General features: G+C 36.2%; 1 protein-coding gene across 2 annotated transcripts; it reads left to right on the forward strand.

Moving 5' to 3' along the window:
• The first annotated feature begins 2184 nt into the window (after positions 1–2184).
• On the forward strand, positions 2185–4589 carry LOC149228786 (uncharacterized). Of its 2 annotated transcripts, none has more exons than XM_089375732.1 (3): positions 2185–2492; positions 3366–3849; positions 3938–4589. In XM_089375732.1, exons 1-3 carry the CDS (start codon positions 2354–2356, stop codon positions 4260–4262), a joined length of 948 nt encoding a protein of 315 aa, XP_089231858.1. In that variant the 5' UTR covers positions 2185–2353; the 3' UTR covers positions 4263–4589. The 2 variants fall into 2 exon arrangements, with proteins under 2 accessions (XP_089231858.1, XP_089231857.1); XM_089375731.1 differs by having other exon boundaries at positions 2198–2504.
• The last annotated feature ends 20477 nt before the right edge of the window (positions 4590–25066 follow it).

A 25066-nucleotide genomic window follows, 5' to 3' on the forward strand; every position in this document is an offset into this window, starting at 1 on the left:
GATTTACATGTAACATTTTTTTAAGTAACAAAAATAAATTCAATGTAATTAGAGATATAATATGTATAGTAAATGAAAAAAAAAAGAAATTTGATGGTTAAAATATTGTACTAGTTTGTTGTTCAAGATGAATGACATGTGTAATTCATTCCATTCATAAGTGTTTTTAATGAATTAACATGTAACATTAAAAACACATTAATAAAAAAAATCATGTAAATATCTATTTATTTATAGAGAGACCATGTCTATGTTGTAGAAAGAAAATGAAAAGAAAAGTTGCACTTAAAACATGTTATTAGTGTGTTGCTCATGATAAAGGTTATGTGTAATTTCTTTCAAACTTAACATGCGTTGACACCTAGCATATATATAAATAACTAGCATAGATTCATATCAACCCAATATATATCACTGAGAGGCATCAAAATCTCCCTAGTTGCAAACCTTTTTTCAAATTTTGCATTTGGGAAAAGTTTTGCAGCTCAAGAAATTTGATCCCTCAACGCACTAGATAGAGCCATGGTTAAATTGAAAGTATGTTAGTATTTAAAATGTGGTCATTTAAGTAATATATTCAAAGCAAAACATTCTCTAAGGTATTTACACTGGTTTTAAATTGAATTCTACGAAACATTTCATTTGATTGAAGTTGATCTTAACTTTTGAGGTTTTGACATTGAACTCAATTTTATCAATTTTTCATTGAAGTTGCTCTTAACTTTTGAGGTTTTGACATTGAACTCAATTTTATCAATTTTTCAAATTTAATTTATGTTTTGGTTTTTTTATATGTTTTATAGTTAATTTTACTGTAGAATTTTTTGAGTGTTTAGGATATTTTTAAGAGAAGTAATTAATTTATATATTTAAAAACATATTTTAAGAAAAATAAATTACAATTTTATTTAAATTTATATTGCAGATTTAAAAAAACAAAATATTTATTAATTAAAATATAAATACATTTAAAAAAATTATAGTAAAATAGTAAATAAATACATTTAAAAAAGTTAATAAATCATAATTTCAATAAATCATTATTTCATCTAAAATTATATTACTAGACCAGATAAGAAAAAGAAAAGAAAAAAATCCAAAAACCTATTAGTTAGGGTATAAGTTAAAATCCAAGATTTAGTTGAATCTTTCCATAATTCCATTGTGTATATGGATTCAAGAGAATTGCACAACATTAAAAGTTGCTATGCAAATATTTAGAAGTTGCCTACAAGTGATACTAAAAAGTTTGTTTGTTTTTGTTTTTCCTTTAGATCCAACTTGAGCTTAGGCTGGAGTTAGTGTTGGATGGAAGAATGAGATGTTATCAACGGTATTATGGGAAATTTGAGATAATTTAACTCTTTCAAAAATGACTAAACTCCACACAAGTCAATTTATCTACACCTCATACTCTTAATAATACCAAAAAATATATATATAACACTATGCAAATCAAAATAACATGGGTTTAATAATACCAAAAAAGTTATATAACACTATGAAATGATACCAAAAAATTATATAACACTATGCAAATAAGGTAGTAAAACTTTGATAGAGTGAATTTCAATGTACAACACAGTAGCAACATGCACAAGTTACAACCTCGGCCTTTCTGTGCCCTTTCACTATGCTCATTCATGTGCTACTAGCGAGCACCCTATTCACTAGGCATATTCAAGACAGCTCATGTCACACAATTCCAATATGAAGGCGTCAGTCATATCACAGATTTCCAATATGGAGGCTTCAGTGGACAGCTAGCACCATAAATCCTAGAGAAGCCTCGTGTCACAGATTGCCAACATAGACGCCTCGGGTGACCACTAGATCCATAAATTCAACTGTAGCACAGAGGATTTTCACCGTTGAAAAGTTGCTGCTGCTCTTACATAATTCCAATATGGAGCCTTTATGTGACCAGGCAACGCAATAAATCCCGATGTCGTGCAGAAGGCACATAGTACGAAAATATTGATGGCAGCAGCTTCAATTTTGCTGCAATTGCCTGGGTAGATACGCAATTTAATCTCACAATATATTTTCACCTACGGTAATAGGTAGTATCCGATATCCGGCGCGCTGCAGTAACATGCAGTAGTAATTGCAATTGCAGTTGCATTTTCTGCTAATAATCAATGCATTGCAGCGAAAGGGCAATCTCAATGCAATTGTTTGTGATTATAACTAATGCTATTTCCTGGCAAAATTTGCTGGCCTGAGAGAAAACTGACAGTTCCCATTTAAGCTGTCTGGATGCCCGGAGCTGGCATCTATATATTTGCGGAGCCCTGGTTGGTGTCTTCATATCAGTGGAAAAATAATTACAATTGAAAGTGTTTGTGTAGCCATGGCCCTGTGGAGTTGTGGTACAGTGTTTTTGTACATGTTGGTGTCTATCCAGCTGGTTCATGGTTCAGCAGACACCAGTTTTGAACCAAATAAGTGCCATTGCAGTCCTCCGGTGGCTCCTTCAGTCCCTGATATAGGTTCACCAATTGGTATTTTGTACTCAATTTATTTATTTGAAGTTATTCACTTTGTTTTTACAGTTTTGCTTTCAAGTTTGCTTTCTGTATTTGAACTTTGAGTTTTGTTTTCAAGTTTGTTTTCTGTATTTGAACTTTGAATCTCATGATTTAGTTAACTTCGTATTTGAACTTTGAATCTTATGATTCTTAATATAAGTTTGAATCTCATGATTTACTTAACTTTGAATCTTATGACTTACTTAACTTTGAATCTCAGGATTTACTTAACTTTGAATCTCATGATTCTTCATATAATCTCACGATTATAGGTTTGAATCTCATGATTTACTTAATTTTGAATCTCATCATTTACTTAACTTTGAATCTTATGATTTCTGATATAGGTTCACCAAGTTAATCTTATGATTCTTGATAGCAGTTCACCAATTGAACTGCTCTATGGACTAACTTTGTTTTTAGAGTTTCAATCTTATCAGAATTATAGAGTTTCACTATAGTTTTGTTGAGTTTCAATATAGTTTTAATATTGAATTTTGAATTTTATGATTTACTTAATACTTTTATCAGTACTTGATAAAAGTTTCAATATTGAACTTTGAATCTCATAATTTACTTCATACTTCATAACAGAGTGACCACCTATAAAAATAACACTGCCACCACCACTAATTAAACTGCTATATGGGCTAACTTAACTTTGTTTAACTTTGTTTTTAGAGTTTCAATCTTAGAAAAGCTATAGAGTTTCAATCTTACCAGAGCTATAGATTAACTTTGTAGGTTTTTACAGTTTCAATCTTACAAGAACCATGCATTTTTTTCTCCTTACAGAAACCAGTTTTATCATAACTGTTCTATGCTCTTTGGCAGGTGGATCTTACAGTCCTCCAGATGGTGGAATCTCCTCACCCAGCATTCCTGGGTCCCCTCCATCTTACAGCCCTCCAGAGGACGGTGGGAACACACCACCCATTATCAGTACTCCCCCAAGTCCTTATGTCTCATCAACTCCTCCCCTGACACCGCCCTACTCTACCACCCCACCCTCACCATCTACTCCTGCCTATGGATCTTCCCCTCCAACACCAACTACTCCTTCCTATGGCACACCCTCTTCTCCTACAACCCCATCAACACCAGATTACACTCCTCCCTCTACTGGAGGAGCTCCTCTCCCTACTCCATCCACACCTGACTATGGTGTTCCGACCGTTGCTTCCCCTCCACCTGACTATTCTGTGCCTTCCACTCCTGATGGGGCTGGGACTGTGCCCCCTTTACCTGATTTATCCCCTCCTGATGTTGGCTCCACCCCAGTCATTGGGGACCCTGGATCTTCTACAGGCACCTGCAAGTAAGTTCCATAGCTCTACATTCATGGCACAGTTATTCGATTCAGATGCCTTCTAGGGATTATTCTGACTCTTGTGTTATTGGTGCAGCTTTTGGGGAAGTCATCCAAATTATTTGCCAAGCATCCTCTCTTTTTTCAGCACCATCTCAGATCTCTTTGGAGGTGGGTTCTCTCCTGTATTTCGTGCAGACATGACACTGCAGGAGGCGTTAACAAACACACGTAGAGATGGGTATGGATCGCTTCTGAGAGAAGGAAGTGCATCCCTCTTGAACTCTCTTGTCAACAAAAATTTTGTGTTATCCACCCAGGAAGTGAAGCAAAAGTTCAATGCAGCTCTGTCTTCCAACCATGCTGCTGCAGTGCAGGCTACAAAGTTCAAATCTGCCAACGAAGGACGTTTGTCACCCTGAGACACGAGTTTTCGTGTGAATGTAGTTACGCTTTTTAGGTCTTTTTCATCCATCTGCATTTTTAGATGTATTGCACATAGAGTTTAGGGTTTTATGTCTGTTTGTAAAATCGGATAAGAAACTTAATTGCGAAGCCGAGATTTCGGAGTATGCGTCATCCCGTCCCAATGTCATCCTTTTGTCCAAAATCAATATGCCAAAGCTCAACGTGTGCCCCTCCATGTTGCAATGTCTCAGCTTTTTCTCCAAAATATATCTTAGTGTCTGAAACAAACAGCAGTGTGTTTGAGAAATCAATCAGTTTAGAATGAAACTATGTTTTGAATATGTCAATTTTTATAATGAACATCACTGTGCTTGAAAAATTAATGAACTTAAGAGGAAATGGTGTTTTATTTATATATAAATTAAAATAATTATTTTTTGTGAAATGTTGTTTTATGGAAATATATGAACATGATCTTATGCCAGGCATTGACAATTCATTTGTTCAATGTTGTCTTATAAAGAGCACTGCTAGCTCTTGTTCAATGTTGTTTTGTGGAAATACGATACTTTTCATGGGCATGGGTATGATTTTATATAATTGCACTGATATGATTTACGTAATTGTATTTTAATGATTTAATGGTATTGAAACTTTAGTGTTAAAATTGTAATTTTAATTGAGTTTCCTGTAAAATTAGTTGAAAAAAAAAGTATGGTGAAATAAAATAAAATTGCAGAGAAGTTAGAATAAGTTTTGGGAAATATTTGAATCCACTTTATTTAGGAAATTTGAATCTCATTTAATTGAGTAATTTACTTTATTTTAGGGAATCTGAATATTATTTAATTGAATTGAGTTAACTCACGACAAGATATTTGAACTTGGCTTTGGCTTTCTTTACTGAGGCTATACATTAAATATATCTGAAAGTGTCCCAGTTTTAACTTTCGTTTTTATCTTTTTATCTCTTTACCAAAGTGGGAGTAAAAGCTTTATTGATTTCTCATGGTTTTAATGGAAAGGATTTCAGTTTTAACTTTGTATTTTCACCTCTTTACTAAAGTGAGTAAAACTTTAATCAATTATTCATCGTTGTAATTCATAGTTGTAATTGTAGTGAAGATTTTATTAATGGGTTATAACTTTATAACTTTTATATCAATTATTCATGGTTGTAATTGAAATGAAGATTTTATCTATGGGTTCTAACTTTATAATTTTTTATTAAAATTAAGATTTTTTAATTAATTAGTGGAATTAAGGTTTTATGAGTTGATTATTGAAAGTAGTGTTTAATTATCTTTATATATGAAAGGGTTATGGGGTATGATTAGTTTTTATATGAAAGGATTATGGGGTATGATTAGTTTTTATATGAAAGGATTATGGGGTATGATTATTTTTTATAAATTATAAAATATTTTGTAAATTTGTTTGATTGTTTTTTGTTTTGTTTTTTTGTTCTAAATTTGTAAATGTTGCTATTCTAAATTTTACATTTATAGAAGAGAAACTTGTAATATCAATTTTATTTTATCTATGTTATAGCATTAAATTGTTATTTAGTTAAAGGCTAAATCTCTACTAATTTTTTGGGCAGTGATAAATTACCTATTGGTTGTTGTTGGGGGTTATATTTTTGGAGTTGTCTATAATGCGACTTTTTGGAGATTCCGGTGACGGAATCCGGCGGAAGAAATTGAGGTTAAATCTTGATTTGTTGCTGCATATTTGGATTCAGCACCTTCGAAAACCCCTGGGACGCTTTCATTGTGCAGAAACTAGCTATCAAACTTGCGATTCCAATAAATTCTTGCCGGATTTCGACCGGAAAAATCTGCCGGAAAAGCTTTCAAAAAGTCGCGTTATAGACTATTTCTATATTTTTTTGTTGGTTGTTTTCTGTGGGTTGTACCTTTCAATGCCATGGGTTTCATTTTTTTGAGTGAATCTAGAGTTCTTTTGTAGTGCTTGGCTACCTCATTGAAATAATACTACCTAATGCTTTTGAATCCATTTTCCCAACACTTAGACTTGAACTTAAGATATCCTCGAGGTTTAAAAGATTGGAGGAAGTTGGCTTTGTCAATCCACCTATAAAGATTAAACTCTTAGTGTGAGTTGAACTTATTATAATGGTAACCTCTAAGATAGTTGTATGAAATAATCTCATGTTATTGTTATACATAAAATACCATAAATTGTCATTTGACATATTATGATGTTTAAAGCAATCCTTGCTTTGATTAATGGTTTTTTTTTAACCTTTTTAGTTAACAAATAATGATATCTAAAGTAATGCTAGTATATGCTAGTATATTTTGTACTTTAATTGTTTTGAATTTAATTACTTTATTTTTTTAAATAGGTTTAGATTTTTAATCTTTTTTTTTTAAACTAGAGACTAACTCATTGCTTCATATTGCCAAGATACAATAACTATGGGTAGATACTATCACCTCGTAAATACTTTCTTCCATGAGAGAAAAAATTATTGTTTGGTAATAAGGAAAAAGAATAAAAAGGAGAAATATTCTCCCAATATTGTATGGTTCATTAACTACCCTCCAAAAAGCAGTGTGATAAAGCATAAGAATCATCTTGATTCATTCAAGCAAGATTAAAGGAATTTAGTTTATGAAGGAGAAAAAGCTTCGGGTCGATGGAAACTAAGGAAATTGATTCTGTAACAGATGAAAAAAAATCTCCATTGCGGAGGGAAGACCTCGGCATTTAGATAGAAGCTATGGAATGATGGAACTTGTGGCTGCATAAGATCATATATATCTTAATCATTCATTGGATATGATGGCGAAATTAACCAAAAACCAATTAATCTCATTGGAGTCTATAGGTAAGTCGACCCCATGGAGCAAACACTAGAAGAGTCAATATTCGCCTGTGAAATTCTTTATTAAGAAATTGGATGGAAATGTAAGAGTTATTCGTCTTGTAAATTAGATTCTATATATAATATATGTAATGCATATATATAGACTCATTTACCTACAGATTGATTATTCACGAGGTGTCGGATGAGAAGAAACTTTCATGTCCGGTTCTAGATTAGAGATGGGATCAAAATATTATTAACCATCGACTATAACCCAAAAAGAACAAAATTTTGTAAACAACATAGGGGAAGAATGAAAGGAGTATCTTACAACGGCAATCACATTTGTTTCGGTAGATTTTCTCTTCAAGCACTTGAACCCGCTTTGATCACATCTGGGTAGATAGAAGTCGGATGAAGAATGATTAATCGTTATGTTCGTCGTGGCGGAAAAATATGGGTACGTATATTTCTCGACAAACCTATTACAATGAGACGTGCATTGGTTCCGGGAAAGGATCTCCTGAATATTGGGTATCTATTATCATACCAGGTCAAATACTTTATGAAATGGGTGGAGTATCCGAAACCGTCGCTAGAGCAGCTGCTAGAATAGCTGCATACAAAATGCCTATACGTACTCAATTTGTAACTACTTAACCCAACCCATCCATACAGAATCAAAGAGTTATTTCTAATGGAAGAAGATTACTAGTTTGTAAGAACTCTTCCTTTTTTTCATGTTATCTTCCAAGGTAAAAAATATTTTGGAGGAAAAATGATTGAGTCTCAAACTTATTTGAATATAGCGGATAACAGTGGATCCCGAAAAATAATGTGTATTCGAGTTCTAGGAGTAGTAGTCATAAATGCGCTCATATAGGTGATGTTATCATTGTTATAATTAAAGAAGCAATACCTAACATGCCCTTGGAAAAATCGGAAGTAGTTAGAGTCGTAGTTATACGCACTTGTAAAGAATTTGAACATGACAATGGAATGATGATACGATCTGATGACGATGCAGTTGTTGTCATTGATCAGGAAGGAAATCCAAAAGGAACTCGAGTTTTTGGTCCGGTTTCTCAGGAATTGAGAGCAAATTTAAATTAATAGCTTTTATAACCTTTCTTTGTGATTTTTTTTATAGAAATAATTCCATGTTTTATTAGAAAACAATTAATAAAAATGGTACAAAGTTGAATTTGATGATTTCTCAAACTAGTTGTCACACTCTCCAATAACACATGAAAATGAATGGAGTTAATTTTTTTTACACAATTTACCCACGCGCACTATCAAAATTCCTATTCCAGATTTCCCATTAATCATGAGAGGAAATTATTATCAAAGGGATGTTTGAGTTGATAATAATCTTTTAAGTTTCAATTAATGAATAATGATCTCTAAAATAATGCTAGTATATTTTGTACTTTAATTATTTTTAATTTAAATATTTTATTTCTTAAAGAGTTTTAGATTTATTAATTTCATTTATAGGTTATTTTTAAATATCATATTGAAATAATTTTTAAAAATCAACAAAACAATAAATATAATTAATATTAAAATTTTGATATTTCTGTAAGATAATATTGGAGAATAATTAATTAATGCAAAGTTAAATTAATAGTTTTTATAACCTTTTTCACTTTTTAATAATTTTTTTTCAAGTTTTTAATTGTGAATTATTTTCTTATAAAATATTTCCATATTTTATTAAAACAAATTAATAAAAATGGTGCAAAGTTGAAATTAATTTTTTTTTTCTCAATTTACCTATCAGTGGTAACAAAATTCCTATTCCAGATTTCTCATTAATCATTAGATGGAATTACCATCATTACAGAGTAAGTTATATTATTAATAACAACAATTGTTGTAGTTTATAACATAAATTTTTTGATATCACTTTCCATCATTTTCATGATTATTTTAAATTGATTAGTTCATCACATACTTGATATTATAAACATCACATCATACAAAGAATCTACATCATCAAATTGACACAATAAACAATCACATCATTGAATATTGATATACCCTAGAAACTTCGTAGGGTGAAAATCAACAAACGTTTAATTTTATTATCAAATGCTCATGAACGTGTTCACCCTTCACTCAATGGCTTATAAGGGAGTCCATCCCTTAACCACTGTCATAAAATCTTATAAAGAAATATCATTAAAATACAACATATCTAGCTAAAAGCTATTACAATCATCATGAAATCGTTTACCCACAAATCTATACTTTCCACAAATCTCTACTTTTTATATCTTTTTGGCCTAGTTGTTTCATTAGGGGACCATTTTGTAGCTCACACTCCTCTAATGGACCATCAATTCTTTACCTACCACAATGTGAAACATAATCCATCTTTTGCATAAGTCATCATCATTTCCTGTCATCACTGTTGTCAATAAGCTTTGATACCATGATTAGATAAAACATTAATCAACTAATAACCAGTCTTTAAAGTGATCCTTTAACATCTAGTCATGTGCATACATGAGATGCAAATATAATATCACTACATGTTTTTTCTAACATCACTGCTCATTTATTAAGTGCAAGAAAATAAGTATCAAGCATGTCAAGATAAATACCACATTACTATGACCTTTCTTGCATACACACACATCCGTGCAAGACAAATCACTACCACTGTCCATAAATCCCTTTAAAGGAAACTAACACATAATGCATTCGAGATACACAAACTTTATCAAAAGAACTAGCCCTTCAATTATTACTTTCGATGCATGAGAATAAATAAAGTTAACATAATGAATATTATTCTTATGCGTGCAAATGCATATACTTTCAAAAAATATCTTTTCCAATGTAGGCTTAACACAACATGTTGTTGTTTCCTGCATGCAAATGTATATTATATCCAAACGAACACTAACATAAATCTTACATGCATATACATCTTGTTAGAGTCCTATCATAGGAATCAATGATATTGGTTTCTCACTATTAATTTTGGTCAATTTAGCCTATGAATAACTAGGTGTCATAGCCTAAATATTTACTTGTCAAAGATGCCATTCAGTCCTTGAAGTCCTGTGGTCAAAAACCAGTCCAAAGTTGGGAGGGATTTTTGTGTGTAATGTTTGGCTCAGATGATCTTGTAGGTGAAATCATTAGATCGAGCTCAAAATAAGCTTTCCGATGGTATGTGGGGCTCCCAAATGGACCCGAGAGTCAAAAGTTCGAGCAAATTGAAGTTTACTCTTCAAGACCCACAAAATAAAGGAAAATGCCTAAGGAGGGTCCCAAATCCCACATATTGGAGGTTCAGAAGGAGAAACTAGTGCAGGTTGGAGAAAAATGTCGATTAGCGATCGGTGGTATCGCAAATTGGCGATCAAAGGTTCTAAATCCTATAGTTCGGAGGTGTATGGCGTATCAACGAGTCTTGTATGTCGCATATCGACGATGAGAGACCCCGTATCCCGCTATTTGGAAGTGGCGCAGTGCGATATGTGATAAAAGTGCCAGGGATAGGCCTCTAGTGTTAAAGTGCAAGGAGCGCTGAAAACAAATTAACAAAGGAACTGCCTGCAAAACCAAATAAAGTTCAAGCCTTTTCTCTTGCATCCAAAATGGACATGTCACCCATTTTTGGCCTATTCTGACCCCTGGAAATGCTGAATTCGCTTGCCACGTGGCCCTTATCAAAACCAATTCACTGATACGTGTCACCACTCACAGGCTGACACGTGGCAGTGATGTGGCATTGATGATGTCACGTATTGGTGTTCTGTAATCGACAAATGTGTGTTGTGTACTAAATGAAATCGATGATTAGAGATTGCCAGGAGAAGGGCTTCGATAAGAGCGCTGAACATGGGCACATGAAGATTCATAGGACCAAGGGCCACATGTAAAAGGTGATCGACGATTGCAAAAGGTGATCGATGATCACAATCGGCGAAATGTAATGTGTGAACCGAATGAACTGCCGATTGGAATTACCAGGAGAGGAGCTTCAATGTGGGGTCTAGCTCATAGTTATAAAGAGTTCAGAGAGCCAGAAGCTATCAACACAAGGCGCGGGCCCAGGGGCATATATATGTGGTCCCATGTCGTGTGTGATGGAGCCGTTGTAACATGATATGCTAAAGAATCGACCCCCTATCCTAAGCTAAAAGGGCTTAACCTCGGAGCACTGAGCATATAGTCGCATCTTATAATCCACTATATTTTTATGGTCTGGACTGATCGGAAGTCACCCGATAAGCAGAAGGGGGATGAACCAAAAGCATCACGAGGATTTTTGGCATCAGAGCAGACAGTGTGGGATCTTCTAGAGGACTGTGGGCGAATGAGAATGAAAATGATTTTTCTAAGTTAATTATGTCTCTGTAATTAATCTGAATCTTGTTGTTTCTATTAGAAATGATAAAACACACTTTTTGATCACTTAGTGGATGTAATGCAATGTATATGGCCCTTGGCCAAAGTAGTATTTAAAGGTTAAATGTATAATGTAATGGGGGGATGACAGAGAATTGTTGAGAGGAAGAAGACCACTGTAAACTTATTTTTAATAAAATCTCAGGTCGAGATTGTGTTATCATTTTCAGAGATTCTTGTGGTGTGTGGTCTTAAGTTTGTGTTTTCCTTTGTGTTAAATTAATATTCATTTATGAAACTATTGTCTTGAATTCATCCTTAGATGCTCAAGATAATAGTGGATCTTATACATGATAGAATTCTTTATTTCTCTGTCATGTTTCTTCTAAATATTTGGCCATTAGTTTGTAACATAATTCATAACCATATGCTCTGTTACGTTTGACTGAATATTTTTGTGTTTCATTCATTCTTCACTATACTACAACCGACATTTGACTTGGAGTGTGCACCTACCTTTCCTCTGTTATCTATATGGCTCATGCATGCCATGATGTGTTATAATCCTATGTTTTAGTGGCCCTCACTTCCAACATTTCCATCAAATCCTATATCATTTACATTTGAGCTTAATAGACAGTCCAAATTGCAAATCCTATTAGTGTTCTTAGATTGATATTTGATCTAGTGAGAGAGCCCTCTCCAAGGTTAGGGGGACTGGACCTTAACCTACAAGTGGTTTGTGGTTACCTTTGGGATACTTTTCCTCAGCGTTAAGGGATTTACGGAGTGCTAAAACATCTTATTCCAAAAGAAACTAAGATAATAGTTATGATACCTTAAAAGTAATCACATATAATTTTTTCTAAAAAATATGGCTCATTTGTTCTTTTATCCATGCAAAGAATATATATCTCTATAACACCAAAACTATTCTTTGTGTATGCAAGAGCTTATCATAAGCCCTTCTTAGTGCCACAACTCATATTTCTTTCTCTATATTTCTATCGTCATTAGCTATTATTTTCATGTAAACAAATGCATAATTCTTCTTAAAAAAGAAGTCAATATAACATTGTTTCTCTATATTTTTACATGCAAGTTTTGCATACTTCCCTTTCAAGAAATTACCTTAGATAGCCATCTTTTAATCTAGCCAGACAATCTTTTCAAGAGACTATTCTTTTCAAAAAAATTAACATAATAAATTTCTTTATATACACTCAAAAACATATTTTCTATATTATAATGACTACCCTTTTGTGCACGCAACATGTGTTTCTCTGTTTTTTTCTCTAACACAAACATTCTTACTTCAATGCACATAATCTTTTCAAGAAACAAGTCTGCATTTTTGTTCTTGTGTGAACAAGAGTCATATGCATCTTTTAAGAAACAATCTTTATTTTTCATTAGGTCATGCACAAAACTCCTATTCAATCTTTCTGCACTCAATTCCCCTTGCAGTCTTTAAATAACACCATGGGTAATATATGCATACAGATTCATGAAAAACCTTCCAAGAAAACTAATCTAATTAACTTTTCTCTTTTCTTTTTCACCACCCAAGCAAATATTTCACTAATTACTCTCTTCAACTTATTTTCATTTTCAAGAAAAATATCTTGGATATTATTTATTCTATTTTTTTAAAATATAACTTCAATTATTTTAGGAAATTAGTAAATTAATCATTCATTTCTTTACATGCACATTCATATTTTCCTTCAAATAATTTGTTATAACAATAATTCTTAGTGCATGCAAGAATATATTTATTCCAAGAAATTTTTGAACAACATTAAAATAGACACATATTTTCCCTCCCTCATTACTGCATGCATATATATGTGTATATATATTTTCCAAGATAGCTATGTGATTTGTGTCTAAAAAAAGCATGCTTCTTTTTTTTCCATAATAAAACTAACACAAGCGATTGTCAAGGTGCATATAAACTTGTTTTCACTTCTAAGAATAATATTAATTTCTACTATTTTATGCACACGATGCAAATGAAAATTTGTTTTATGGAGCGTGATTACTTATCTTGGCAGTCAAATCTCATAAGAGAAAAATGAATGATATATATTCTTTTCAAAACGAATTTTGAAAGTAGCAGCGTTGGAACCTCCCTCAACTTCATCACAACCATTGTAATAAAGCTCCAATACAACTGTTGTAATGTGCAGAAGAGACACCGTGGAGAAGACTCTTGTGATGCAGGTATCAATGTTTAAATCGATCAAGTTTCCCCATGTCGTGAGCCATTTTTGATATCCAACCATGGCATCCATGTCCTCAAAGGGATGACCCTCTTCTTGCATGAAATTCCACCCTCTATTTTTGAACATCGGCTACTTTTCATGCCGTGCCATTAATCTCCATGGCTGGACTTGTTTTTTCCCTCAATAAATGTGGTTACAACGTCGACTAGAAACATAATGTCATAAAACAAGACAAAAACAAAATAGTCCTCAACCGTTGAACAATTTCTCCAAAACCCCAAAAAGTGATTATTCCTCTTCCTCCGAGCCTAGATTCATTATGAGATAAAAATAAATAAATTGAAAGGGCAATTTCCAAGAAGTAGTTGAATTGGTTCTTCATGATTTGGAATATGATAGCAACGATTCTCAAATATAAAAGTCTGATACGCCTATTCTCTTTATCTCAAGGTTGTCCCTTCATATAAAAAAAACTATTACTCTCATGTAGTTTCACCATACCAAACCCTAACTACCTCATGGTATCACAAATCGAGGGTTCATTTCATGTTAATAATTAACTATGAAATGTACGCTAGCTGGGGATATTACCTAACCCCCCTTAAACAGAACATCGCCCCTGGTGTTTTTCTCTCACTGGGACTTAATTGCTATTCATTATATAACAATCCAAACAACTCAAAACGAGATCCTTTCCCTTCAAAATGAAGGATTCCATTTCCAAAGAATACCAATAAGCATGGAAATAATGTTGATATATAGTCATAAGCATTTACAACTACAAAAATAAGAAATTTCTACTTTCTATTACCTAACCATTATTTAATTTTATAGAAATAAAACAAAATATCTATACCATCTTACCATTACTTCCCAATTACTCTTGGAAGTCATGGTCACTTTTACATAAGTGTTCCAATGGTTTAACAACCCAACCATAAACACCATGTAATCTATGATCAACAAATCCATCATAATCACATTAGTCACAAAATTTTCAATCAAAGGAAATACTTTTAACTATCAATTATTTATGCAATGTCAGCAACATTTCGATCACAATACTTCTACAAGTACTTAGAGAGCACCAACACTCTAATCATCAAAATGATAAATCACTACATGACGTGCACATTGTCTTTACTCCTGCTAAAGACATCTACATAGTACTTCTAAAAGTACTTAGAGAACACCTAACACTTTCTAATCATCGAAATGATCAATAAATTCACCAAGTGCATATTGTCTTAGCCCCTGCTAATGCTGTCTTAGCTCCTGCCAAGACATTCAAAAGATTGGTAATACAATAAAGGAACTAAGCTTTCAATAATTCCTTACCGAGCACTAGGCTCCTCTCTTGTCAACATGTACATAAAATATTTACACAAGTATATAGAAAATTCATTTTTAACACATCACATAACTAATTAGCTATTTTGTTCTGCTATGTGAACCACAGTGGAAAAATAATGCTCTTCCTAACCCATGGGAATTGGTTTACACAATGAGATTGAGTCATTTTCACATCTAGATAGTTCTCTGACAAAGACCATACCAAGTCTAGGCTAGAATTGAATTGGCCAACCATCTCAATAATTTCAATGAACATAAAGGGTCCAATACAAGATTCCTCTTGGTAGCGTCTTGCTTATTCCTCTGACATCGTCCCACCTATGAGGAATTTTTGGGCCTCCTCCAATAGGCTCCAAAATAAACAGAGTTTCTTCAGGCTTTTTCTCCTCTTCTCCATCTTGGCCAACTCTTTTTCCTCAGTAAGATCATCTATCTCTAGAGAGAGGAAATCTGGGTAGGCAAGCACCATCAACCCCTCTGGGCAGGCAACCACCATCAACCCAAGACCTCTTTGCCTTTCACAACTGTCCACAACTGTATAGCATGTGAAATTCTCTTTTAGAACTCTTTCCCACATTAATTTACATAGTAAACCATATGCACATTATCATTAAAACAAAAGAAACATTTATGTACCTCATGCATTCATACAATAAGGGTCCACAATATCTAGATTGATAGTAAACATAATCGACATAAAGGTGGTATACATCCTGATATATCATAACACTATACTTTCTCGTTTGCAGTTGCAATTCACATTGCAATGTTTTAATTTCACAAGTTTTCTTGTTACCATTAAGCTACCCCTTCTTAATCCATTAGTAACATTAATCATAAATATGCACTGTTTAAACAAGTATTCTCTTTCGCAATCATTCTAGTTTCATGGATACAACACTATCATGCATAAAAGTATATAAAAATATTCATTAATGTTTAAATATAGATAACAATTAGGGTAACAATCCAAACATTTCCAATTTCCACAGTGTACTATCACCAATAGACATGTACATGAAGTAACTACGATAATCAATTGTTTACAACTTGCAATAAGTTTAAATAAAATCCAATTTATGCATAAAAGTTTCAATAGTTAGTCATGAAACACTAATTAATCAATGCTACCAACCAGTGTAATGTATCCATGACAAGACTCAATCAACAACTAGCTATTACATTCAAGTATCACTACTCGAGTCATTTTTTATTTTAACATTTAAAGGGTTTCTTTCAATATCCTTTTAAAACAGTCCATCGTCCTCTTCAAGGACATTCACCATCTTTTAAATTCATGCATTTATTCTCTATAAGTAGTGCACTATAACTTTAGTCATGTTCATCAAATGTATAAATACTATTGTCATCTTTGAAAATGTTAGTAGTTGTTTCTCACTTTCACTAGTGAGTACTTAGGTTGTTAATAGGTGCAACAAAGGTTTTATTTTCTTTTATCCGCAATGGGATTCAATTGTCGTGAACACAATTTTGCAACATATTTTATTACTTATTACTCTTCAATGCAGTTATAAACAGGCATCATGCATCTCAAATCAAAAGTAGTCTATTGCATATATCAATATGTAAATTGTCACTCATACCTGAGTTGATGCCCACTAGTAGCATACCTCGATTTATTTTCTTCTTAGTAATTCCAAAAGGCGCTAGTGTTTCAACCTTGAGTTCTGATACCACTTGTAATGTCCCCGAGTAACCTCACATGAAAATGCATGGAGTTAGAAATATTTTACAGAATTTACCCACAGGTACTATCCAAATCCCTATTCTAGATTTCTCATTAACCATTAGATGGAATTTTCATCATTACACAGAGTAAGTTACATAACTAATAACGACCACTATTTTTTTTCTCATAATTGGTCTACTCCTATATTAGTACAAAAGGATAATACAACGAGGCAAATGCCTCGAGAGTTCTAGCCATGGAGTTGGCATTCTTGCAAAAACACTCTTGACGAACTGACTAGAGAACCTGCTTGTTGACTTACATCAGACTTTTTAATATCTGAAAACATTGGATTCCATTTCTGGATAGTAACCAAACCAAAAACTGACCCATACAGTAACTGAAAACTGACCCATACAGAGTTACAGGACTGACTTGTGCATTGCAATATTTGGACATATTTCGATAGAAACATAAACATGAACAGACACTAACACATGGGAGAAGGCCGTCCTCAAGGTGGAGACCGACCTGTAGAAATTACAAAGACCAAAATCAATGAGCTTACAAGCAGGAAAACTATGAATCCATAGGGAACCGGAAGCGCCAACATGTTCAGTCTTCATTTGAGGTCGATGGTTGTTCTTGTACGATTCGGCACCCAAATTGATCTGAGTCTTTGGAATCAGAGGGACGGGTCGCTGAGGTTGAATGATCACCTCCCGCAGGCTCGCTTGGGCCAGCATTGACTTCTCTGTTCATTGTTGGCAGTCATCCTGTGTTCATTGACTAGATGATGTTTTGGTTTACCCTCCTTTGTTCCAGAGGTGCTCCCTGATGAGCCTCCCCCGAACCCACCGCGTTCTCACTCAATTCAATTATCACAGAAACTATGAAGGAAGAGTTGCCCAGAGAACAAGGAATCTGGAAACGGGTGGTGTGCGAGTGAGAATGATGCGTGTAGACATCGGCTCTGTCATGCCCCCTTCCCCTGCCCCTGCCACTACGAGTAGTAGGATAGCTGAAGCCGCCAAACTCCGATGCATCCGACGAGGGGTCCGACGTAGTTGAGGAATGCTGGAGGGAGGCTTGACCACGAGAGCTGCCCCATCTGCACCCCATTCTTGGTCTTTCTCTTGGCATATTGTGAAGAGCAGGACTAACCGACGGAGATGGAATGGCTGGGAAGCGACTGAGGAATAAACACACTGAGAGAAAAGACAATTGAGCACGCTTATAGCTGTATGCACCAGGAACCAGAGCCGGAGGGAAGCAGGGGATGGTATTAGCGGTTGAAGAACAACAAAGACTGACAAACGAAGAGGGAAAGGCTAGCAGGCGACTGAGGAGATAACACGCTGAGTTAGATGAGGATTGAACATACTTATGGCTATTAACCAGAGCCGAAGGGAGGCAGGGGATGGAGATGGCTTTCTAGGAACCGCCAACATCTGCCGCCATAATGGCTCTGAAAGCGCACAGAGAAGCAGCAGGAATAAGGATAAAACCTGGAGCCATTGTGCATAAAATGATTTCCTGGGAAGACAGAGTTAAGACTACCATTAATAAGTTTGTGCGAAGCCAGTATGCCGTCTTTCTGCATTTACAGTTGGCGCCTGTGGGTTGCCAATTGCCCACCTTCCGCGCCTCCTTCGTACCTATGCTCCGATCATTCACTCGCATCCGGGAGAGAGTAATCCTGTTGCCCCAGAGAAGTGCATTCATTTTTGAGTTGTACATCATCTGAGTCACAAAGAGGGCCTGAGAAGTAAGGGAGCTGTTGGTTGACCCCCTGATTGGCCAATCTGTCTGCTACTTTGTTGGCAGTGCGTCTTATATGCTTGAAGGTGATGCTCCGGGGGGTCCGTAGCCGTTCCTCCATTTGTTCCATTCTACTGAGTAACCTCCTACTTGAGGCTATCTTAGCTACCGAGGTGCCCGCTTGAATCCTGATGGCCGTTGTTATTAGGATAAGAGAGTCCCCTTCTACCTCAAGAGGGTAAAAGTTTTTTTGTTCTGCTATACAAATCCCTTTCCATAATCCTTCCAATTCAGCGGCATTGTTGGTGTCTTTACCAATTGTTCCATGATAGATGTGCATAATTTTTCCCATTTCATTCCTGAAAACACCTCCATAGCCAGCCAACCCAGGATTTCCCTTGGCTGCCCCATCAAAATTCAATTTGAATGAGTTGGAGGTAGGGGGGGACCAAGTGAGGGGAGAGGTGGAGCTAGATGGGGATCTGGAGTTAACTTGAGCTAGAAAGGTGAGGTCCAGGTTCCAAGATTTTATGATGAGTCGTTCCTGAGGAGATTCTAGCAGGTCTGAATCATTCCAGTGTCTGATAGCCAGTGTTTCTTGGAGATTTTGCTTAAGAAGAAGCCACAGAGAGTCAATTGGCCTGCTGATATTGTGGAAGACTCTGTTGTTTCTCTCCTTCCATAATATCCAGTAGAAAAATCCTGGGATGAGGTTCCACAATGAGTTTAGAAGAAGGCTTTGGAAAGGTTGCTTTGGCCATTTTTTGATGTTTTCTGCAATATCTCCCCGTCGTTTTCTAGATCTTCTGTTGCATTGTTCAATTTTCTCCCATAATTGAGTAGCTAGAGGACAAGTATCCATGAGATGCAAGATGGATTCAGCATTAAGGTTACAGTTGGGGCATCTAGAAGGTCCTATGAATCCTCTTTTTTGCAAATTGTCCCAGGTTAGGATTCGCCGTTTGCTTAAAAGCCATAGGAATGTGGAAACGTTAGGCCAAATTCCTGGTTGCCAAACCTGGTCCCAGAGCTGATCCTTTTCTACCTGCATGGTTGAATAGCGAAGTTGGTGTGCTTCCTTGGTAGTAAACATTCCTTTGGGCATATGTCCCCATCGCAGCTTGTCCTGTTGATCTGAGTATTTGATTCTTCTTTGATTTAACTCCTTATCGATCTCTATGTAGGTTTCCCCTTGCTAGTTAGCTTGCCAGGTGCTTGCTGATTTCTAGCACTGAAAGTCGTGGGGCGTTTTCTATTGCCAGAACTGATGAACATGGATAAGATCAGCTTGTTGCATATAATCTTGCAAAATTGGCTTGTGAAAGAGTGAGGCTAGTTTTGGGAGTTGTTGCCATGAGTCCTCCTAGAATCTGGCTGTGGTGTCCGAATGAATTTCCTAGAAAAGATGCTCTTGTATGAAGGCGCTGTGAATCTTGGCAACATTCCAAGTCAAAGAGCCTGGAGTTGTGGTGCTGATTTTGATAAGGTCGTCCCATTGACTTCCTGGCGCATATTTTTCTTGCCAAATTCATGCCCAAGGTGTATGTGGTTTGGAAATCCAATTCCACCATATATGGGCTCCCATTGTGTTGTTGTTTTGGAGGGGATCCCTTAGTCCTAACCCACCGACTGATTTTGGCTGGAAGACCTCATTCCAATTGAAAAGAACCCATTTCCTATTGAGACCGGAGGAACCCCACATAAAGTTTCTCTGTAGATTGCGGATGTTCTTGAGAACCCATTTGGGCGCTGCTAGAATAGAAAAGAGATAAAGAGGCATGGCCTGGAGAACGGATTTGATTAGGATGAGTCTTCCAGCCATATTGAGCGAGCGGAATGTCCATGAAGAGAGTCTGGATTCCAACTTGTCTAGGAGGGTTCTCCATGAGGCGTGTTTTATGGCTGAGTCCAACAGAGGAGCCCCCAAGTATTTCGAGGGAAGCACTGCTATAGATAATCCCAGAATCCCAGCGATGTTCCTTTGAGTTGTGGCAGGGGTATGAAAAAGGAAAAGCTTGGATTTGGAGGCATTGATGGAGGTTCTAGAGGCTTCAAAGAAGAGAGAGAGCAGGGCTTTGAAGGCGGTGGCCTCTTGAGAAGATGGGTGGCTGAAGAGCATGGTATTGTCTACAAACTGTTAGTGGGATAAAGGATGAAGACCATGAAGAGAAATGCCCTTTAGGGTGTGAGAGGAGATAGCAGAGTGAAGCAAACGATTGAGGCCTTCTGCCATTAGAACAAAAAGGAAAGGGGAAGGAGGATCACCTTGACGGATACCATGGGAGGGACGGAAGGGCACAGAGGGTGAACCATTGAGCATGAGCGAAAAACTGGGAGAAGAGATGAGATTCATGATCCACCTTGTCCAAGTAGCATTGAACCCAAAAGCCAATAACATCTGATGTATGTAGTTCCAGCTAAGTTTATCAAAAGATTTTGAGAGATCAAGCTTAAAAATCATACCTGGCTTTTTTAGAAGCTTCAGAGAGTGGATCACTTCATTTGAAAGAATAATGCCATCCATTATCTGTCGCCCTTCTACGTATCCAGTCTACTCTGGCGAGATGAGAAGAGGGAGGAGAGGTTTGAGCCTGTTCGCCAGTACTTTGGATATGAGTTTGTAGATGGTGTTACATAATTCTATTGGCCTGTATTTGTCAGGCGTATTTGGTTCATCCCCTTTAGGAATTAGCGCTAAAAAAGTAGATTTTAGAGAGGGGAGAATCCAGTGCATGGATCTTGATTCCTCCACTAATTCCCAAACTTCTGTGCTGACTAGCTCCCAAAACTCGTGAAAGAAGTTCGCGGTGAAACTGTCAGGACCGGGTGCTTTGCCATCCTTGAGTTGGGCCATGGCATCTTCCACTTCCTTCATTGAGATGGATTGAAGCAGCTTATTTTTGTGGTCCTCCGTTATAATTTTAGGGATGTGCTGCGTGATTTTTTGAATGGCTTGTTCTCTGCTTCCTGGTTGTTCCCTAAGCGTTTCCTGAAAGTACTCTTTGAATTCCTTTTCCATTTCTTCATGCTCTTCTAGTCTCTCCCCTTGACGATTGTTGATGAAGGCGATATTATTGTGCATTCTTCTTTGGATGGTAGATTTATGGAAAAATTTTGTATTTTTCTCCCCTTCCTTAAGCCACCTGATTCTGGACTTCTGTCGCCATAGGATTTCTTCTTGCTGCCTTCGTGCTTCATTTCGGTCCAGAGGGTCTGCTCCTATTGCGCATGCTCTTCTGTTCTCCCTTCCAGGATGATGTTTTGCTGGAGAGAGCACATTTGTTGCTCCAGCTTTTTTCGATGCTCAAAGATATTGCCAAACTGAGTTCGATTCCAGATTTTGAGAACTTGTTTGAGGTTTTTTAATTTTTGTTGGAACTAGAACATCTTGGCTCCTTCAGGGGGGATGAAGGTTTTCCAAGCCTCATGAACCACTGTTTTAAAGTTAGGATTTGAGAACCAAAAGGCTTCAAATCGAAAAGGTATGTTTCATTTTGTGCCTGGGCGCGTCCATTGTAGCATAATGGGCCAGTGATCTGATCCCCCTTGAGGCATGATGGAGGCATGAAAGTCCCCACCTAGGTGTATGGCATTGTCCGAGATGAGGAAAAGATCCAGACTTGAAGCAATATGCTGAGGTCCTCTTCGTTTGTTGGTCCAGGTATATATACCATTTGAAGTTTGAATGTCCATTAATTGGTTGTTTTGAATGTATTCTCTGAACCAATACTATCCCCCTCTAACTTCGAGCTGCCACCTCTTTTCTCCTCCAAAGCCTTTATGATATTAAAATCACCGCCACCAATCCATAGGGGAAATTGCCTATTGGAATTGAGAGCTGTTAGTGTATCCAATAGATCCAGTTTTTGTTGTAAATTTTGCGGAAAGTAAACATTGGAGAGATGACCGTGAATGTTTGTTCCAATGAGATGGAAGGTGACTTAGATGAGGAAATGAGAGGCGTGGAAGTCTTGGAGGGTGAGTACCTACGGGTTCCACATGATAGCCAGTCCTCCGGAAGCACCCGAAGCGTCCACTGAGACTGAGCGACATCCTAACCAGATCTTATTCAGAATCCTTTCTATAACAGTGCTGTTACTTTTTGTTTCTTGAAGAAAAACTAAAGTGGGTTTTTCTTGTTGTATCAAGTTTTTTAACATTCTGTGTTTTGAGGAGCTATTCAACCCTCTCACATTCCAGGAAATGAGCTTCATGAGGAACAGTGGGGTTGAGTTTTGTAGAACTTTGTCAACTTAGGGAATCTCCCAGATTCCATTATTATTTCTCCTAAGATAATGGTCCTTTGCAAGTCCGTTTTGCGCCCTCTTTTCTTTGTTTCTTTTAAGATTTTCTTTCCATCCCATGGACTTCTGGCTTGTATACCTAGACATTTATTGTGCTGAGCTTTGGTAAGAACTCCTTCCAGCCTTTCGATTTCCCATGGGGGTATTGAATTTGTTGGAGCAATCAGTGTGCAGCAAACTAAAAGACAACAACAACAAATAAACCATACACAGAAGACACAGAGTTTAACGTGGTTCACCCAACCATTCTGGGCTACGTCCACCAAACATAGGCATCGGCAATCTTTATTATCAAAACAGGAGATTACAAGAGAATCAATTTCCTCTCAAACGCTCACACTCACATCCCAATCCGTATGGACACCTGTTTTATAGCTAAGAGAATCTAACTGCCTCATAAATCCTCTTATAGCAAATATAGGATGCATTAACTCTCTCTCCCAACAAAATAGAGCTAATATAGCAACTCAATATTATTGTTGTCACCTACTGAGATTTTTTCCTGTTTTACTGAAACCGAAAATCTCAACAATCTCCACCTTGACAACAATTAGCCTGATGCCCTGTTTCTTTGTTACTTATTTTTTCTGCAAGCCAAGAGAAGCCAAACACCAACACAGCTTCTCTAACAAAACTGGTTTCATGAACATGTCTGCACAATTTTCCTTTGTATGCACCTTTTCAAGAGAGACTCCCCTTTCAGTGATAACCTGTCTAACAAAATGGTACTTTATTGGAATATGCTTTGATTTACTATGATAGGCCGGATTCTTAGCCAAATGTATTGCACTTTGACTATCACAAAGTAACTTGATGTTGTCCTGTAACCTACCAAACTCACCAAGCAAACCTTTCATCCAAACCGCTTCTTTGCAGGCATGAGAAGCAGCAATGTATTCTGCTTCAGTAGTGGATAAAGCAACAATGTTTTGTAGCTTTGACATCCAGCTAATAGCTCCACCTGCAAGATTAAAAACATACCCTGAAGTTGACCTTCTCTTATCCAAATCACCTGCAAAATCAGAATCAACATACCGGCAAACAAATTCACTACTCTTATTGTAAGTGATACAATAAATACTTGTGCCTCTCAAATACCGAAGCACCCATTTCACTGCTGACCAGTGTTCTTTACCCGGATTTGCCATATACCTGCTGACAACCCCAACTGCATGTGAAATATCTGGTCGAGTACAAACCATCGCATACATCAAACATCCTACTACATTGGCATATGGAATTCGAGACATATAATCCTTTTCTTCATCTGTATTAGGACATAAACTAGAAGAAAGATTAAAATGGGAAGCTAAAGGGACTGACACAGGCTTCACATTGTTCATACCAAACCTCACAAGTATTTTCTCAATATACTTCTATTGTGATAGCCACAGCTTACCATTGCTCCTGTCTCTGAAAATCTCCATGCCCAAAATCTGTCTTGCTGCTCCTAGATCTTTCATATCAAATGTCCTTGCCATCTGAGTCTTTAACCTGTTGATTTCTTCAATGCTTTTGCTTGCTAAAAGCATATCGTCAACATACAACACTAAGATAATGAACATGCCATTACTTAACTGCTTAAAGTAAACACAATGATCATATTCACTTCTTATATATCTTTGACTCAACATGAAAGAATCAAATTTCTTGTACCATTGTCGAGGCGACCGCTTCAGACCATACAATGACTTCTTGAGCCTGCAGACAAATTTCTTATTGCGATGCTGAACAAACCCTTTCGGTTGTTCCATATAAATTTCCTCATCTAAATCTCCATGTGAAAAAGTAGTCTTAACATCTAGTTGTTGTAATTCTAAATCAAGCAAAGTGACTAATGCTAACACAATTCGAACTGAAACTATTTTAACAACTCGTGAAAATATCTCATGAAAGTCAATGCCTGCTTTCTGAGAAAACCCTTTTGCAACCAACCTTGCTTTGTACCTATCTTCCGTATCATTCACACCTCGTTTTACCTTGAAAACCCATTTACATCCCACAGTTTTCCTGCCTTTCGGAAGTTCAACCAGATCCCATGTGCTATTCTTACCTAAGGCCATCATTTCTTCCTTCATGGCTGCTTTCCATTTGTCACTCTTTGAACCTTCTACAACTTCCTGATAACACAAAGGTTCATCATCGTTAGCGGTCAAAGCAACTGAAGTAACATAATCATCATACCTTCTCGGAGGGCATTTGATCCTTGTAGACCTCCTTAAGGATGTTTCTGGTGCTTCCACAATTGGCTGACTACCATCTCTAGGAACTTCTT

Source organism: Pinus tabuliformis, chromosome J, assembly GCF_031772625.1.
Source record: "Pinus tabuliformis cultivar Carrire ecotype Pingquan chromosome J, CPIR1, whole genome shotgun sequence".
In the NCBI taxonomy this organism is placed as follows: domain Eukaryota; kingdom Viridiplantae; phylum Streptophyta; class Pinopsida; order Pinales; family Pinaceae; genus Pinus; species Pinus tabuliformis.

What these genes read in the sequence shown, in the direction of transcription:
- LOC149228786 (XM_089375731.1), top strand. Translation starts at nt 2,354, where the DNA reads ATGGCCCTGTGGAGTTGTGGTACAGTGTTTTTGTACATGTTGGTGTCT. An exon ending in TGATATAGGTTCACCAATTG is followed by an intron (nt 2,505 to 3,365) that starts GTATTTTGTACT and finishes GCTCTTTGGCAG; the next exon opens with GTGGATCTTACAGTCCTCCA. An exon ending in TCTTCTACAGGCACCTGCAA is followed by an intron (nt 3,850 to 3,937) that starts GTAAGTTCCATA and finishes TTATTGGTGCAG; the next exon opens with CTTTTGGGGAAGTCATCCAA.